Source organism: Cololabis saira, chromosome 1, assembly GCF_033807715.1.
Source record: "Cololabis saira isolate AMF1-May2022 chromosome 1, fColSai1.1, whole genome shotgun sequence".
Classification (NCBI taxonomy): Eukaryota; Metazoa; Chordata; class Actinopteri; order Beloniformes; family Belonidae; genus Cololabis; species Cololabis saira.
This window is the reverse complement of record NC_084587.1, coordinates 22,815,378-22,835,016: the sequence shown is the minus strand read 5'-3', so window position 1 is coordinate 22,835,016 and position 19,639 is coordinate 22,815,378. Positions and strand designations below refer to the sequence as shown.

At 39.3% G+C, this 19,639-nt stretch overlaps 1 protein-coding gene across 1 annotated transcript; it reads right to left on the bottom strand.

Moving 5' to 3' along the window:
- Positions 1–13,901: 13,901 nt before the first annotated feature.
- pou4f2 (POU class 4 homeobox 2) lies at positions 13,902–18,320 on the bottom strand. The gene is made up of 2 exons (XM_061730752.1): positions 17,462–18,320; positions 13,902–17,124 (listed from the first exon to the last, which is right to left on the bottom strand). Exons 1-2 carry the CDS (start codon positions 17,672–17,674, stop codon positions 16,195–16,197), a joined length of 1,143 nt encoding a protein of 380 aa, XP_061586736.1. The 5' UTR covers positions 17,675–18,320; the 3' UTR covers positions 13,902–16,194.
- Between the last annotated feature and the right edge of the window lie 1,319 nt (positions 18,321–19,639).

The following is a 19,639-nucleotide window of genomic DNA, read 5'->3' as shown; positions in this document are numbered from 1 at the left end:
CGTGCTGCAGTGGAAGCGCTTGTATGACTTGCATGTAGATTCTTCAGGCCTGGACATTTAGTGGATGACACCACCCACGACTCTCTATATCAAACCATTCAAAAGTTATGGCAGAAAGTAGGAACTATCAGATATCGACCAATCAGAAGAAGGGGCAGGGCTAATTCATGCCAATGAAGGTAAAGTACTCCGAGTCAGATGACACCACCCACGACTCTCTATGTCAAACCATTCAAAAGTTATGTCAGAAAATAGGAACTATCAAATATGGACCAATCAGATGAAGGGGGGGGCACACTTTTTGGCATCTATCGTTGCCACAGTAACGCTTTTGACTGAGAAAAGTAATGAGCGGTGTCGCAGGATGGAGACGCACATTTTGATGTATAACACACCTGGGTGCACGTTATGGTTTGGGCGAAGAAGCGGCCAAAGCAATGGCATAAATTGCGCCAAAATTACACGATTAATTCAAAATGGCCGACTTCCTGTTTGGTTTCGGCCATTAGGCCACGCCCATTAATGCAAACCATTAAATATCAAATTTTTCGCCAGGCCTGGCTTGCATACAATATTTGGTGACTTTTGGGGCACGTTTAGGTGGGCAAAAAGGCCCTTGTTTTGTTGGAAAATTAACAAGGAAAAAAAACTCCAACAGCCGTAAGAGCGGTCCTAAGAACGGTCCTAAGAACGGTGTTAAGAAGTCATCTGGGAAACACCCGTATCTTAGGGCCCTTTATTACATGATGAAATCATGAACTGGCCTTTAAAGCTACAGTATTGATTGTTTGTACAATATGATATATTCTAACATATACTATCCATAAGAAGTACATTCATGGTGTTGAGCAACACAATTACTTTTCTTTCCCTTTAAGTCTTCTTTACGCCCCAAAAGGCCAAACTCTTCACTTACCTTGTGAAATATGAGTTGACTTTATTTATTTATTTTTTTTATGGACATCCACGGTTCCTTTGGGATGGAATCAAATCTTCTAGCTATGATACTCGGGTACTTTTGGAGTATCATAGCATCATAGTTTCCTCTTCTGACACCTGCCACAACTCAGCTCAATCCTCCTCCTGCGTCTGGGTGTAATGTCATGTTCATCTTTAATTGAACAATGTATTTTATAGTTATACCATTACAGTCCCAGTAAGTACGGTACTGATACCTGCATGTACTTGTACTGGTTAAAACGTGTTTCACGGTGTGGATTCTTGGATATGGCGTGTATGGAGTGTTCGAAGTAAATCTTTTGATACCAAAGCAGGTATTATCTTGACAGAAGCAAGTTCCATGTACTTTCTCTAGAGGGCTGTTATATTGTTGTTTAGTATGTTTATATAGCCTAATGCAAAATAGTGTATGTGTTAAAATCAAAAGGTGTTATCACATTAATATTTAATGTTTCAGCAGGCAATATTTAGATTTATCTTTTGGCAAGTATGTAACATGATGTTCAGAACAATGTTTCAGTGTGGAATGGTGTAGAAATATGAATTATTGTCTCTACAAACAAAAACACGGTAGGTGGTGTTTCTTTCTCCTCCGCCATCTTATTTATGCAGCCCAGAAGGAACAGCCCAAACACTGACTCTACAGCAAGCTCTGTCTTGCTTTTTCTCAGCCAACATCGCTTGTAGGTGTGCGTGGAGCTTTTAGATACTTGAAATGTATGATGTAGGTTCCTATACTAGGGTGCTGCACACTTGAATATGATTCTAAAGGACAAAAACAGAAAATTAAAGAAACTACTGATGTCACACCCTAATCAGAAAATAACATTGTTTCATTACATTGACATATTTCTTTCTTTTTTTCACTTTGGAATCATGGAGTGGATCTTCATGAAGTTTTCAGCCTGCAGGAAAACGAACACAAGACATTCAAATTGATGTTATTACATATTTTTAAAAAGTATGACTGTGTTAAGTATGCTGACAGTTAAAAATATTCAATGAGCTTGTGGAATGTAATCTCCCAGAAGACTCTTGTGGATATTCAGTGTGGCTAAACTGTCAGGGCCTGAGGCAAGTGGGGTTTATAAGAAGTGTAATAGTCCAAAATGATGAAGAAAAAATAAATTGCTGAAAATAAAAACTGGGCATTGAATTGGTGGTTTGACAGCTGAGATGAAGCGTTCATGTAAACAGCAAAATATTATGTCTTGTTTATAAAATGAAATAACTCATGAAACATCATTTAAAGTGCTGTGTAATGTTTAAAGAGGCTTGTTTGTTGTTTACTGACCATTCAGAATCAAAATCTCTCTTTTTTTAATATTTTTTTAATGTTGCAGAAATGTTATTTCTGCAACGCTTTGTTGCCTCCTGAAGAGGATGGTGATGAAAGAAATATATTTAGGTCAGTATTTAATAGCAGACCATCTTAGAAAATAGGAAAGGACAACATTAACGTTTACATATCTGGTTAATGCTTACCTGATTTGATTAACCCATCTTCCTTCACAGAAATGATTGCATGTCCTATGGGATACAACAATTACCCTTTTAGACCTCCTCATAGCAGCTGGTTTTAAGTGGTGGAGAGAGACCCTCCACTCCAGTCCTCTCTTCTTCAGTGTGTCTCATTTAAAACAGCTACTACAGTTGCGTCCTTCTTCAGAGGTTCTGTACATGCAACATGATGTGAAGTGGAGAGAAAGACAGTGGAGCTGGATTGTTCCACTCTGATCTGGATCTGTGATGTAACAGTTCCACACAAATCAAAACAGGTCACTGAATGACATGTTTTCAGGCAGAGGCTGTCCAAAGCCAAATGACATGCTTGTCTTAATCTGGAGATTTTGAACTGGCAGTCACTTCAGACAGCGCACATCAGTCACATATAGACAAGAAAAGAAAAGGTTGTTTTTTTTTCTCCTCTCGTGCTCTTAAAACTTCACACTTGCTGTTAACAAGAGGAATTGCACATCTCAGAACTAAACAAACATATAAGATGTTTGTTACTCCCTCAAATATAAGATATAAAAGCATTTCCACATCAGGACAAAAATACTTTAAAGTGCTATTATTATTGGCAGACTTGGTGAAAAGTTATTCCCAGAAAACTTTAAAAAGACATATTTAGGATACTGTGAAAGACTGTTGTTTGACTTCGGCATGAGAGGTTTAAGTTACTTCGGCAGGTATTTGTTGATGGTAGGAACAAGTAGACAGCGATGTTCCCTAACATTTCAGTTGCAGTTCCTCTCATCACCACTAAATGTCTGATCATTAAACCCAACATGAACAAACAAGGAAGGAAAACATCCTGTGGAAAAAAAAAGTTTATATTGTCAACTTTATGTTTTTTTTTAAATGAGATTTTTTTGTTGCAAACTATCAAACTAGTATACTCAAAGCACATATAGGCAATAAACTATATATTGATATTCTTCTTTGAGACCTGATTGTCCAGTCTACAATATTGAGGTGAGTACTAGAGTTGAAATATAAGAACATCCTAAAAGAGCTTCTCAAGGACACCCATCTACAGGTATAAGGTGTGTGTGGGTGGGGGCTGTTTTGAATTTAGGTATTTAAAAGAACTGTGTGTGAGACCTTAATGAGACAGGGAAGAAAATACACAAGGTCATCTTTCGTAAGAGTAGAAATTTCATTCCTTTGGGGCAGAATAGACAGAACTTTTTGTTTTACCAAACTGCCCATCATATGAGTATAATTACCACCAGAATTCGTACAGTGTTCTGAGACTCCTGAAGGCAAGCAGTCCCACTCAAATTAGCGGCTCTGATAAATCACCATTAATTAGCTAATAAAAGCCAGCAGGTGGTTCGGAGCCCAAAGACATCCCCTGGTTGTCTGAATTATGTATATTACAGGAGTGCACTGATAAAGTAAATGAGTAAGGGGAACAACAGATAGGAGTTCTGGGGGGCTCTTGTGTGGGTAAAAGGCACCAATCAAACCTCCCACAATTCCACAATCCCACCCAAAGGAATACAAGTGGCTCTGACCCCAACTCAAATCACATAACGTGCAAGGCTCTAGCGGAAGGCATATTTGTTCATGGATTATGCATACAGCATACAAAGCTTGCCTTAGCCACCCCCTGCGTGAGGAGCTTGACATGATGTTATACTTTTATTACAGAAACATAAGGCAATTATTAGAAGAAAAAGCTAGATTTGATAGATTGAGGCACTGTGACCTCTCTACACTGAGCTGAGAAAGACAGCGTGCATCCTTCATCCTCTGCACATCATTATACATAAATATAGAGGGGAATCAGCAGAATACTTCAGTAATCTTGATATTACAAGCACTGGAAATAAAATCCTTATCAAATTTGTGTAAACACTGCTAATATAATTATAGCCTTTTTATGCACGTATTTAATCGTAATATAACTAATCTATCTAAAAGAAAGTGAACAAGAAACCATCAGTCATTTTCGTAGTTCCTGTAATAGGAATAGATCAAGTCCCGAAAATGTATAACTGTTTTACAAACAAATTCACTGGACTATATCCGTGTACTGATTTTTTTTTTTAAGAACCACCCTTTTTATTAAAAAAAAGAAGAAGAAGAAAAGAAGAATCGACTTGAAATGTTCTGGTCTGATGCAACAGTGACAACAGCCAGCTGTGATTTCATGGAGTTCAGGAGAACACAGTGAAAAAGCGTTATTATTCTAAACTTAAATTACAGTAAAAAAGCAGAGATGGTGTCGTAGTAAAAGTGCTGGTTCGATTCCTATGAGTGAAATATCATTTTCTACAAAATAATAATGAAAAGTTAAAGCAGGAATGAGTTACTAGATTATTCCAACGTTTATTGTCATGAAGTGAGTTTAAAAGGTAATATCACAGTTTAGATTTGCTGAAAATAACTTTAACTTCTCACATGTGGGCCCTTGACAGCCGTCAGACTTTATAATAAAGGAGCTTTTTTTTAATGCTTTGTTTTGATGGCTGAAATGAAAATTACACCACAAATAGTCTTTGACAGACTTCTTTCAATAATTACACTGTTTATTGCAAAAAGTGCATCAGGTCATATACACATCAGTTAACATTCAGAACTTATCATACAAGAAGGTTCAGTGTTTTGCAGCCTTGTTCTTGATGTCCAGGGGCATTTGTCGAGCTTACCAGATGAAAATGGCGGAGTTGAAGAGCTAATGCGAGCTAATACATCCTTTCCGTGGCACCCTTGGTTCAAAGTGAGGCCCCAAACCCAACACACCCCCATCCCACCACCTCCACTCCACTGGAAAAATAACAATCTCCAAATATTCTGAGAGAATGTAGGAGATTTTGCAAATATGTAAATGACACACGACAACAAGGTTTGAAACATTTATATTTAACAATTTGATGTGTTTCCAACTCATGCAAAGAATTGTCACATTGAAAACAACTAAACAGGGATGTCAAAAAGTAATGGAAGAGGAAAATATTTCCTTTTGCAACTTATAGGAGTTGAAGTAATGAAAACACTGAATTGAAGCATGAGTATCTCAAAGTTCCAAAAGCTCTCAGAAACAATAATAGTATATATTCCACTTTTGCACAAACATTACAAACATGCAAAAAGTACATTTAACAAATGTCTTTGTCATAGACATGCAACTTTTTCCAGCTCTTCTCGTTGTAGGTGTCACAACAGCAGATCGTCGTGTTCTTTATATTCATTTGATAAATCGGATGCCATACCTGACACAATCTTCCCCATTTATCTGGGACTGAGACCTGAGCTATGCATGGCTGGGCCAGTAGGGGCAATCTGTGGTTCACTGTCCTACCCAGGGTCCCTTTGGCATGGGAAGGGGCCGAGGATCAATTTGCCAAACTTTCTGGAGGCAGCCAATTCTACACATGACTCCACAGACACTACATTTGTTCTGTATAAAGATTTGTCTTTTTTAATATGTTTAATCCCACCCTTTACATACATGTTGTGTTCTTCTTCACACTTGTATTCATTGATTATACGGTCATGCCACTTACCTTTTGAGCTCAGGCTTCCACTTCAAATAACCCCTGTTATGCATCATCGGGATGAGTAGTGATTAATGAGCATTAAATTAACATGTGACAGCATTTTGGATAACTGGTTCACTGCAGGATCTCAGTCAATCGCTGATGCGTTTCATGTTAACATGAATGAGTACATTAAGATAAACTTTTTTGTTTTTCTCTTTGAATGATAGAATTTTTGTGTTACAATCCATCTAATTTTTTTTAATTACTGCCACAACCAAGTTTCCCTGTCAGCAAACACACTGAGAAATCTAGTTTGCTTCTTTCCTCCTTGGGTAAATGAGCTCTTTTCTCTGGGTTAGATGTCCTGAGGCAGTCACTTGGCAGAGGGTGAAAGAAATGGCATAAAGGCATCCACACAAGTGGGACATGGGAGCAGATGGGACACTGATTGCAGTGTTGTTTACAGCTGTTGAGGTCCTTCCACACTGCTATATAGAGGTCAGAAACTATGTCTGCCTGCCACATTTTGCAACACTGCCACTTAGATGCACAGGCATCTCAAAGTCAGTATCAAAAATGTACAAGAAACATACCATTGGAGGATGTGTTTGGGTTTTTTCAGTAAAATGACAATTTTGGGGGGATATTTCTGTCAGCTGATATCAGATTTATTTAGTTTCCTCTGAAAGCTCTCTTGTAGAAAAAAATGCAAACCGCAAATGCTCACATTTTGAGTGCTTTCTTAAATTAAGGGGAAATAAAAAGGACATCAAAGAGCGAGAAAGAGAGAACAACTGGAAGGAAAGCCATCCAACACAAAGGTCTTTGATGATCGTTAACATTTCTTTATGCTGGCATTGAATCACTTTATATGGTTTTAGGAGGAACGTTGCCCATTCAGGAACATTCCATCAGGGTCCTGACTACAGTCTGTATCTCAAGCAATAATAGCCCAAAGCGGCAGGTGAAATATATGCAAAGTAATCAACCTTTTGCAAAGGCACCTCAGAAGCACACATTTCAACAGCACTGTGTAATCTAACATAGTGGGTGGCATCAACTTGCTTTACCGAGACATTAATTTCAGTAAAGAATTTGCATGGCAAAATGGGAACTATAAAAAAGCTGCACATCCCCTATTTCCAATGGGAACTGAACAGTTCTAAGCTTGTTTGATAGTAAAACAGGAATGTGTTGAGCATCTCTGACATTTGCACACATGAAGATTATTTGGTATATTGTTTGACGTTATGTAGCTTGTTAAATTGGAGTTTTAAAAAAAATCTCCTTCTGCTGCATGAAAAAAATTAGTGTGTACTTGAGGTCTGTGGTGATTGAGCATGGTATTATGGTAATAATCCTAAAGTGGGAATATCTGGCTGAAAGTTTTCTGATGGCTCATTTACAGCAGCTGCCCAGACTTTTACAACTACCACAATATTTCCACTCAATGTGCTTAATTGAGATGAAAAAAAGATGCATGCACATTTTAGGATATAATGTATAATATCCAAGAAATTATTTTAAAACATGCCAATGGTTTGGATTTCATTCATTCATCCATCATCTGTACCCATATTGGACTCATTTGGAGTTCAGTTCTACTCAGAAGTACCTTTTTAAAGCTGAATTGAAAATAATTTAATTTAATCAAATCAAATTAAATTGAACTGAACTGAACTGAATTATGATATATTCACTTACTCCTATTTAGAATACCCCACATTTGATTTAGATTAATTTTTTTTAGTACATAAGATATATTTTCATCTATAGGGAGCAAAGTGTATCACAGGGCTACAGCATTTGTGTGCCGTGTTACGTTAATTGCAAATGTGCCTCTTGCCAAGTGTCCAGAATGCATCATGCTGATGTGTGGCTCCCCCAACTGAAGACCAAAAGAAGAGAAAGTGAAAAGACGAAACAAAACATGAAGTAAGTACAGCAAATGTAAAGATTTGCATTCGAAAAATTTGATCTAAAGTGTATTAAACATAAATGGAACACCATGTGTGATCACAAGAATAATTTTCTTCCACAGCATTACATTGTCTACATTTACAAAACTTAACGCCTTTGTGTAACTTTTATTTTCTTCAGTCACAGTGACTCTGTATCACTTAAAGCAATTAATTTTCTATTCGAATTGGCATATTTCAAGGAGAAGTGGCCATTGCCTGATGACTGATGTACTTCTTCTCATTGACTAAAAACCTTTTATAAAGAGTGTAAAACCAAGAAGAAGGAAATTATTTATTTTATCCTTAGCTATTATAAACCGTAATAATAATAACAATAATATTAAAGTTTCACCATTAATCTTACTTTAAAGGTTACGTAAGACATTTTTCAGATTTTTGATCTTTTTCTTTTTGCTGTTTTACCTGCAATTTTTGTTATACACCAATAGGAAATTATTAAAGAAACTCTTGCATTGATTAATTTGATTTACCTGTGAAAACAACAAGACTCGGGAAAAAACAGTTCAATCATTGTGTTTGACCCAAGCAAATCATCGGACTGTTGGCTTGAACAGAGGTTTTGTTTCCGAGGCAGTTCTGAAGGAAGGTGTGGTGCTTTTTAATTGTTTATATTAAAATCTCACTCTCACATCTCCTAACCGACCTCATAGCTGAATGAAATAACAATTATCAATGTGAAAAAACAAGATCTTGCTGTTACACTAGTTTCTCGCAATAAGTACTACATTTTTTTCCAATGCTGTTAAATACCAATATTATAGTGAAAATCTCAACCTGTGCCGAAATACACATAATCATTGATCAATGTGGCCATCATTTGCTGTGGCAATAGCAGTTTTAATATTGCTTCAGTACAGGTTTGAGTACAGGTATCATGCTTTATATCCACACATTGTTTCAATATTGTATGCTGTACACTGTGGATGCAATGCTTCGGACAGGTTTAGTCTCAACGTTTTGTGGCTCTGTTTTTGGGGGAGATTGTTTTTGTCTTTGTGTGTGAGTGTGTATGTGTGGGTGTGTGTGTCCTTGCTGGTGCTGTGGGATGCATAGCCATCGAAGCCATAATTTAGTCCATTATGTCCTCTGGTTTGCAGTCGTAGCCTGAGGCCTCTGGCACTGAATGTTGTGTCATTTGCTACCAACTGGGTTTTTGATGAGTGTGTGACCTAGACGCCTCATCCCTCACCACTGTCTCATTCTCTTTATTTACATCTGTCTTTAGCATTCTAATTACTCTCTTTATTGCTTTAGCCTGGAGGAATCTGTTATAGTGCAGAAAGGGGGACTAAGGACACTGGAGTTTAAACCAATAATAAAGCAGCATAACTCCCATTACCCATAGGCAAAGATTTGGCCTGTGAGGCTCTTATTTTATGGGATGTGGGCAAGAAAACTGTAGACACACTTTTCATTTTAGGATGCATCTGCAAAGGTCTGTTTGTTTTTCTGGGATGCGAATTTCACATCCCTTTGTTTTCACTTCAAAGTCTTACACACAGTCAACTGATGTTCGAATATTCTGATAATCGGCTGTTTTCTAGATTTTTCTAGTATTCAGATCAGATCCTGTAGGTAACTGTGGGCACAAACAATCAGAATGAAAGTACTCTATATAATCATTTTCAAAAAAACAAAACTTTTAAATGTCCTGTCCCTTCCCACCAAATCTTGTAAAATAGCATCAGGAGCAGGCACTGCAGTCTTTAATGAGCTCTCAACTTTAAAGACTTGAAGGATATTAACAAGCTGCTTGACAAATGGTGCTTAGAAGCACATTAAAGACGCAGCTAATGGTGCGCATAATGACGGCTAATTTTCGATCAGATATAAATTAGAGCCCCCAACAGTTATTTGCCTTAAGGACTTTATGTAAATGATTCTGTTCTGTATAAACTGAAAACTGAGACGGAGTGAGTGAGTGACTGAGGGAGGCAGGGAGGGAGGGAGGGAGAGAGATAGAGAGAGAAAGGGGGAAGAGAGAGAAGGAGAGGGAGAGTCTAACCCTCCTTGTGGGTATGATTAATAGATTTGCAACAGCACACGGCTGTCAAAGCCCAGTGAACACGCAACCACTAGACAGCTCTACCACCTTCTCATTAAGGTCCAATCTCTACGAGGTCCACGACTCTTCAGAGCACCAAAAAAACCATCAGAGGGAGAGGGTCCAACCTCAGAGGTGGCACAAAGGGTAGACCAGCTGGTAGGACGAACAGGGAGGCCTAACTGTTCACAAATATATACGTTCAGTGTTTTATCTGGCTTCTCTTCACACTAGGTCACAACATTTAAATAACTGAAGTAAATGATGAGCACTTTTATTTAGCGGCTTATGTGTTCGTGAACATTACCACAAGCCCATCGACAGAGATGTGATGCACTGAAGTCAAAAGTTGTGTTTTCAGTCTGTGTATCATTATTGCTTGGGACAAGACTTGGCGGCTGCTCAGCCTGCACTTCATAAGAAAATGCGAAGTTGTCATTCATTTGCACATCTACAGAAGAAAGTAAGAAAGAATAAAAAGAATGAAGAATCTTACTGGTGCGTGATCGCATGCTAAATTCCGCGCACATGTTTTGGTCAGAAAAATTGGCTTGTTTTTGTTAAGCAGTTGTCTGGGAGGGAATGAAAGAAAGAAATTATTCACTTTAGGATAGCGTTAACTGATACTGACAATACATTTGTATTTATACATGTTGATACCATGAAACTTTAACATAATACTGTTTTTATGCCAGAATGTCATAGTGTGTGTGTGTGTGTGTGTGTGTGTGTGTGTGTGTGTGTGTGTGTGTGTGTGTGTGTGTGTGTGTGTGTGTGTGTGTGTGTGTGTGTGTGTGTGTGTGTGTGTGGTAACGGGTCCAGTGTATCTTTCACAAATTGAAAAATGGGTGTCTTAGAGTTGATATTTGCCCTTTTTGTTTTAATCAGCTTCATTTCAGGATGAAAAATATAATGACAAGAGTTGTAAAAATACATATTTTGATAGTTTTTTTTTCTTTTTTATAATGACACATTTAAAAAAAAAACATGGCTTTCTTTGTGAACAGGATTCCACCTAAGGTAGATTTCAGTAAAAAACACAGCTTTAGTTTTCCATGCGTAATTTTACAGTAAATTCACTGAGGTCTTAATTTCACAATTTCCAAAAGCAAAATTTCATCAAAGTGAACCGCATATGACAATTTGGCCTCTTTCATATCTGGAGGACTTTTCCAGACTGGATTTTGACTTATCATTTACTATTATATATGTTGGTAAATCCTGTTTTTTTTCCATGTTTCTGATTTTAGTCACCACAAAATATTTGACCTAACGTATCAAACACTCTTGGTATATTGAAGATATCAGCGATGCAAAGGTCAAAACAAATGATTTTGAATATCACTTTAAATTATTTTGTTTAAATTGATTCAAGTTGAAAAGAAAATCCAGTAACTCCTATGGACAATAAAGAATGTCATAAACCAAGATTTGTAATAATGAATGTTCAAGAAATTTAAAAAAAAATAGGAACTTTGAGCATCCAAAGAATAGTTCTTGATGTCAACTACACTTCTATTTGTAAAAGAGAGCACATGCATAATTTATAACAATTTCTCAGTATAAAAACTAAAATGTACTTTTACTGATATGTGTTGCATGAGAGAAAAATCTCACCTTTTATTCTTTTCCATTTGTCAGAAACTATGAATGACTTAAAAATGAAGTTATCTGCTTAAAAAGGATCTACTCATAAATTATTAATCCAGAAAGAACTCTTATCTACGCATGTCTGGACAGCTCATGTTCATTTCTGTTTAGATTTCAAAATAAAGCTCAGTCAGTGAAGGCCGTTTCCACCAGTAATCAAGTATTTCAGAAATAAAACCGTAAATAGATTCTGGATAATCTGTTTCTGACGTGACGTGACGTGTCTGACGTTTTTTTTAATATCATATTCCTGAAAACAAGAATAATATGTTACAATTCAAGATCTTTCTTTTTTTTTAAAGACGCTGCAAATCAAGAGACTCAGAGCGTGAAAATTCCAAACTTTTATTTTTCCACTACATGGTCCAACTTTGGTCAACTGAATCCATTCTGTACTGATGAAACTGATAAACAACAATGTAAATTTCAACTATAGTCAATTATAGCACACACACACAAAAAAAAAAAAAAAAAAACCCAAAAAACGAATATTTAAAACAAATCTTTTTTGAAACTTTGATGAGAGTGGTCTGCACACATGACTCCTCTGGTGTCGCCTGCATCTCGTGAGAGGTTACGCGTGCCATTATGTTAAGAATCCAGCGAGAAATAGAGCTGTTTCCTTGGCAGGCACACTGTGGCTTTCCCTCCTTTGCATGCCATCCTAGATCAAAAAGTATCCCACAAACCTCCTTCTAGCCATCCAGAGCTGCTCCATCGATTAGATTCCGCAAAACACTCAACAAACTAATGACTATTGATGGCTGATTAATATTGCATCAACAACAACTGATTGGCGACAATATCAAATGGCGATTGCCGCTTCACATTCAAGCAGCCATCTGACGGGTTTTTGCACAGCGAAAGAGCCAACAGATGACAAATAAAGGGTTATGGGCCTGCAGTGTGCAGCGCGTTCAATTTATGGCTTGCAGTTCGTCTAATTCGAGAGCAGCCGCCTCTTTGAAGGCAGACACTTGGCGTAAATGTACAGTTAAAATATTCTACTCTCGGGTCCCCGGGCGGAGCTCCGACAGTCCCTGACTTCATTAAATTTTCATCAGTATCCCTGTGAAAGGGGGGAAATGTTCTGGGGGGGAAGAGAAAAATAAAACAGAGGGCGTAATTATAACAAAAGGAAACAGCGCTGCCCTTTTCGTTTTGTAGAAAAGCTCCCACAGTGTCTGTCTGTATGCATGCTTCAATGTATGGAGCCCATACAGCACGATCTGGACAGATGTGTGAGTGTGTGTGTGTGTGTGTGTGTGTGTGTGTGTGTGTGTGTGTGTGTGTGTGTGTGTGTGTGTGTGTGTGTGTGTGTGTGTGTGTGTGTGTGTGTGTGTGTGTGTGTGTGTGTGTGGCTTTGCCTCCCATCATTTTTCTGCATCTAAAAAAACGAGCTTCGATTTCGGTTCTTGACCATCTGTCTGTGTGTGTGTGTTTATTTTATTTTTTTTCGACGCTGGCGTTACATTGATTCGCTATCAAAGGATCCAAATCGATTTTCTCCCAATATGTGAGAGCGTAAGTGGGCAACAGGAGCCTGTTGGAGAATCTCTCTCTGTCTCTGTCTTCCCTTGCAGAGCTCCAGCGTGTCAACCAATAGCGAGGCTCGCTGAACAAAGTTAATTTCAATTCCCGATGAGACACTCACTCGGCAGCCCTCCCTGACCAGCGGTAATTAACAGGGAGAGCTAATGACTGCTTTACTCGCTCTTCATAATTATCTGCTTTTCATAATTCGATGTGTAATTTAATAATTCGCTCTTATTAACGTATTAAGCGAATGGCTCGTTCAGGGGGAAATTAGAAGCACTCACCAGGAGCATCTTTTAATTGATTAACCATCATCGCTGTCTCATTAATAAGACTCGTTTTGATACCCTTAATTTGTCACGAGGATGGCGGTTGTTTGGCCTATGGCCGAATGATATGAAGGTGTCGTCTTTGCGACAGGATTATTTCACAGAGATGAGAGAATCCTGGAGATGGAAATGCGTTACATTTTAGCTTATGGAGATATTAGATCATGTTATAAGAACATGGTACAGGCCGTGACACGTTTGGGAAATACTGAATGAGTAGTGTGGTTATGGAAATATAAAAACTCTTTATATGTAGGCTATTTTAAGAGAAAAAAACCACAGCTGATTAAAAAACAACAACAACAACAAAAAACACGCTGTGATATCAAACTCGCTCCAATGGGCTTAATTTGAAATTACCAGCTAAAGAATCAGTTAATAAATAAAACAACATCATGTGTTGTGAAGTTAAGAAGATGGGTTTCAGAAATATTCTCTGGTATGTGTCCATGGTGTTGAAGCGCATTCTGACTATTTCAGCACCATGGACAGCTACCTGAGAGCCAGTCCAGTCAGTCAGCCCTGAAGCCCCAAAACAGCAGCTCTGCTTCGGACATAACATTAAAAAATACACCCCTATTTTCTCTTTTCTTTTTTTTTCTTATTTTTACCCTCCAAATTTCGAACCAAAGGCTTAGCTTCAAAGCCCGCATGCCCGCAACGAGGCATGTTTGAGTGTGTATTTAAATAGAGACGGGCACGTTGGCAGGCGAGCTGTTTTTCTGGCGGGCTGACATCTGGCAAGTCTGCACTCCAGGGACCCATCTAGCTCTCCACAGACACCCTGATTAGACTCTAATAGAATATTAGCATTTGCTCTCAGGTAAGGCAACAGTGAAGCTCCATAAGCTGGCAGTCACTGGAGGAGCCACGTGTGTCTAACACTGACGGAGCAGAGAGAATGGGAATCCTATAGGGCCTGCTATATGACGAGGCCTTGAAATCAGAATACGGAGGTTAAAAGAAATACATTTCTAATTACATTTCACATTTACGTGTCTTTATATTGCCCAGAATGTGAGAGGAGGGTGTTGCTGAGTGAAGGTGAGGTTATTGGAATAGTGTCTTGTTCATGAACATTATGAAAATGAAATGTTTGTCTTTAAATAAGCTGAAAGAATCCACATGCTGTCTTTAAAAAGCTGCCTAGCTCACAGCTAAACCGTTTCCCTCCTCCTCATCAATAAATAAACAGATGAATAAATACAAGAATACTAACACGTCTGGATCAGCCACATTTTGCAGTGCAGTCATGGAAAACGTCCGATTAAATGTCAAAGTTTGTTCTTTAATGAAACACATATTGCAGTTCAATAATTAAATAAAGTAAAATTACATGAATGTAATAAATTAATAGTTATTTAATCAGGGAACCAAAAGCAACATACATTACAGAAATAAATTACCTCAGCTAAACAGCAATACAGCAAAAACCTGTACGAATATATTTATGTGCATCGACTGATTCCAATGAAATATTTACATTGTACACGTTTGCTTCCACGAAGCTGTTTCTTTTCTCCTCAAGAAAAAAACATTACTTAAACAATGTGATTTAACAAGCAAGGACTCCATAATGATGCGCCTATATTTATACAAATAAATAGCAGAAAAACATACATAAAATAATTTAAAAGGAGAATACTATCTCATATATATCTCGATTGTACCATCTCAAACGTTAGAAAGTGTAGAATTTGTGACTGTGGATTTCACAGTCGTTTCCCTTTAAATCAGGACAACACGCTGAACCTGCTGTCAGAATTTGATTTTCTCAAGCAAAACGATGAGAGGGGGGGAATCCCAATAAATATATAATGAAGTAAACATGACCTCACTCAATAAATAGTTCATAAGACACCGGCCCACGCTGTATTATAAAGTTATTTTAACCGGTGGGAAATCGTGTTTTTTCTCGGCAATAATCTGTAAAATCCTCACAAGCGAGTCACTATTTTGATCATTCGGCACACTGAGGCCTAATAACAACCCCACCTATAAATCTAAACCCAGGATATCTTGAAAATAGATCCCTGGCTTGGATCACACATGGTAACAAAATAAGCAGAATTAATTACACATTTAGACACATAATGAAGTGTGTGAAGTAAATCGTTAATTTACAGGTTATTTGGCAGTAATCTAATATTAGCTCTCAAGATCAACTTGTATGTTGTCCTTTCAGTACCCCCCCTAGACCCTGAATAAATGTCAGACTTCATTGTCATGACCTCGGAGGGAAAATGTATAGCTTATCATATAAGCCAGTAACAACAATAGTCAACAACCAAGTGCTTTGAATAAAATTGCCCAGCTCCCTGCAAATGAAAATTGTATATCTTCAGCGGGGATGTAACGCAAACGGTAACTGTTTAAATTAATTATAAATAAAAAATCAAAGAGTCCTGTAGTCATTTTGAGTTGGCATTAAAAATGTGAGTCGTAGTAAATGTGGAAACGGTGGTCTTACTTGCTCTTGCCTGTGACTCCTTATGTCCTTCTTAGCGAGTAAAAGACGAGACTTGGTGTTTTCGAGTTTTTCGGTCATTGTTCATTTTTAGGAATTTTTCGAAGTTCAAAGCACAAAGTCACTGATGATTGAAAAAAAGTGTGTGACATAGGAAATATGATACAAATCTTCTCTAAACAGTTCCAAGTCTTTTTCGGTAGGTGATGGTTTAAAGCGTTTTTTTTTTCTTTTAGACGCATGCGGAGTACTTCATTCGTTTCTGTTTCTGCCGCTGGTTGCAAAACCAGACCCGCACCACGTTCTTTTTCAGGTCCAGCTTCTCCGCGATGGCTGCGATTTTCTCCGACGAGGGACGCGGCTGAATGGCGAAATAGGCCTCCAGCGACCGCTTCTCCGGGGCAGCTATCGACGTGCGCTTCCTCTTTTTCTCCGCGCCGTTGAACAACTCTGGTTTATTAAGTTTCTCCCTGTGCGATTTCTCGGCTTCTTCCAGCCACGCTTGCAGGATGGGCTTCAGAGCGATCATGTTGTTGTGCGACAGCGTGAGGGACTCGAATCGGCAGATGGTGCTCTGGCTGAGGGAGCCGACGCCGGGGATCTTGAGACTGGCCAAAGCTGACCCCACATCCGCCTGGGTGACCCCGAGTTTGATCCGTCTCTGCTTAAACCTCTCCGCGAAGGCTTCCAAGTCCCTGGGATCGGCGTCCACGTCGTTCATGCCCATGTGCGGCGGTAGCCCGTGGGCGTGAGCCATGTTGATGGCCGCCTGGTGCATGTGGTTCATGCCCGCCATGTGGGCAGGGTGCGCGGCCGTGGACACCACCGAGCCGTCGGGCCCCGCCATGGCTCCCAGCGCCAGTCCCGGGGTGATGTGGTCCAGCAGGTCCCCCTCCAGAGCCTGGTGGGGCTGGTGATGGTGGTGGTGGTGATGGTGGTGGTGGTGGCCGCCCAGCGCGGACGTGTGAGTGATGGGCACCGAGGAGGAGGAGGACGACGACGTGCAGGGGAGAGTGTTCATGGTGTGGTAGGTGGCGTCCGGCTTGAAGGGACTGTGGTGTGGAGGGTGGTGGTGGCTCTTGGTCTGAGAGACTATATCCACCGCCGCTAGAGCTTCAGCCCGGGCCAACAAACTCTCATCCAAACCCCCGAATATATTGCTCTGCAATTGCAAATAGAATGCACACATAACTGTCAGCAAGGGAATTCTCCCCTCCACTCCTCTGGTTTAAAACATTTCCAGAATGTGAAAAAAAAAGAAACCCCTTAAAAAAAAGGGAGCACACACAAAACAAGACACGTGCAACATCCCAGGTCATAAAAATTAATATGAAAGGCAAAGCCGAGTGAATACATAAGTTGAGCAGAGGAAGGGGGAAAAAAAATATGGAGGTGTTGGGTGATTTGCTGTGCAGACATGAAAAAAACATCAAGAAGGAAAAAAAAAAAAGTGGGCTGTCAAAATGTGCCTTTAAGCTGTGATTATGCAGAATACGTACCGGTGGGGTTGGGAGACAGGCTCTGCGCATCGCCTCCGAGCCGCCGCCGCTGCTGCTGATGATGCTGCTGCTGTGGCGGGAGGACGAGCAGGACGACGGCGCGCTGGAAGTCAGCGTGGAGGACGAGGACGAGTGCAAGGAGTACTTGGGCTCGGGCAAGCTGCTGTGTGCCATGGCGAAAGGCTGCTTGCTGTTCAGAGACATCATCATCATATTTGCTGGCGTCCAAACCTCAGCAAGTTCCTTTTAATAAGTTAAGACTCCGCCTCCTCGGGTCGGGGAGTTGAAGCCCCAATTGCTTCGCAGGAATCTCAAGTCGAGTAAAAAGTGTTAGCCGAAAAACGGTGGGTCCAACACTGAATCACATCTATTTATTATAAGTTGCGTTGGTAACGGAGGTGTCTGGTCTCTCTCTCTCTTTTTTTTTTTTTTTTTTTTTTGTCTTTGGCAAGTGAGATATCAGAGACACCAAGGAGCCATGGACCTGAGCGCATCAGCCGGTAGGCCTACCTCTTCCTTTGTGGACTTGTGGCGCGATTGTTCAAAAATACTTTCTATTTTTTCTCCTTCAACAGCCGCCACCTTGAATTATGTAGTTCTATTTTTTTGCCTCGGATATATATATATGCATATATATATATAACCTCTATATTTTTTTTGGGGTGGCAAAGCTCCTCGCAGACGACGCCAGAAAAAGAAAAGGGTTTTCTCCGTCTCTTAGGATTTCCAAAATACGTCAAGTTAGTCGCCGCTTTCTTTCGTTGACCTGTTTGATTTTTGTCAAAAGTTTCCGTCTTGAAATGACCGTAAGTAGGAAGTAAAAGGCTGTGACAGTCGCTGTACTGTACCTCTTCGACTACATTGAATGCTGCGGGGACCCGGACTGAGCTGCTCTGAGGCGAAGGGCAGGCTCATCTCTCCCCGCCTCCCTCTCTCTCTCTCCCTCCCTCACTCTCTCACTCTCCCACTCACTCACTCACTCACTCACACACTCCCTCTTTCTCGCTCTCACACATACACACTCCCCTCAGCCGCACCTGAAAAAAGCCCTCCATGATTTATTATTCTTCATTAGCCACACCACTACCACCGCCGCCGCCGCCGCCGGGGACTCTGCGCATGGGCAGTCTGCAACAGGGCATTTATTTAAAATGACTCTACTTCATCACCAACACCTCGTTACCAATAACACTTCTAATGAGGCGAATTCCGTCTTACTGTACCTGGAAAATATTTTATTCTTTGAATATTGTACGCAAAGCTCGAGTAACATTGGCAAATGGGTCTCAGAGGGAGAAGAGGAAGTGAATTAACACCATGGACAGCTCCAGTTTTTATCACTTCATAAAGTAAAATATGTTTTGCCGTGCTTTGACTACACGTTAAGTAATATAGTGATATAAATAATAATTTAAGCGATTTAAATATTGTATTACATATTTAAATGTTGACGTTAACATCAAAATAGTGCCGCTTGTGTTTTTCTTGAATTATTTTTATGGCTATTTTACAATGAGAGAAAGAGAAATACTATAGTTCTCCGAATAACTTTTTCTATGCGGCTTTGCATGTAGATAATGTGCTAATGCATAACGTTAAAAGTGGATTTAACAAAAAAAAAAAGATTACTACTTAATTGCAAATCTATATTCTTGTCATAGCAGGACATTATCTAATCTCTTCGCTGATTAAGCCACATTATCAGTAACATTATTACAACATTTAATCACGTTGTAATTAACAAGGGGTGTCTAAATCGTTTAATATGATCTGCGGGGTGGTGTAATTGCTAAGATGGAGGTAAGCTTAGGGAGTTTTGAAAGATCCAATAGAAAATGATGCCTTTTGGATTTCCTTTTTGTCTTTTTAATGTCTCTTAAAAACAGCCGTGTGTCTTTGCACACACATGCGGAATTGTGAAACATCTTGTAAAAGGTGTGAGGGGGGGGATCAATGTTTTAGAATGCATTTATTCTTTGTGTCTTTAAACGTGATAATAATATAAAATGTAAGAGCGTTTGCATTAAATTAATTACTTTTTAGGAAATGGTTAAGTGTGGTGTTTTATCCTAGCGTTGGTACAGCTTTATAAAAACTCTGAACGCGCCGGTCAGACGCCATCTAGACGGATTCAGTGCTTAATCACGTCTGATCTCGCCTTTCTTTCTTTTTTTTCTT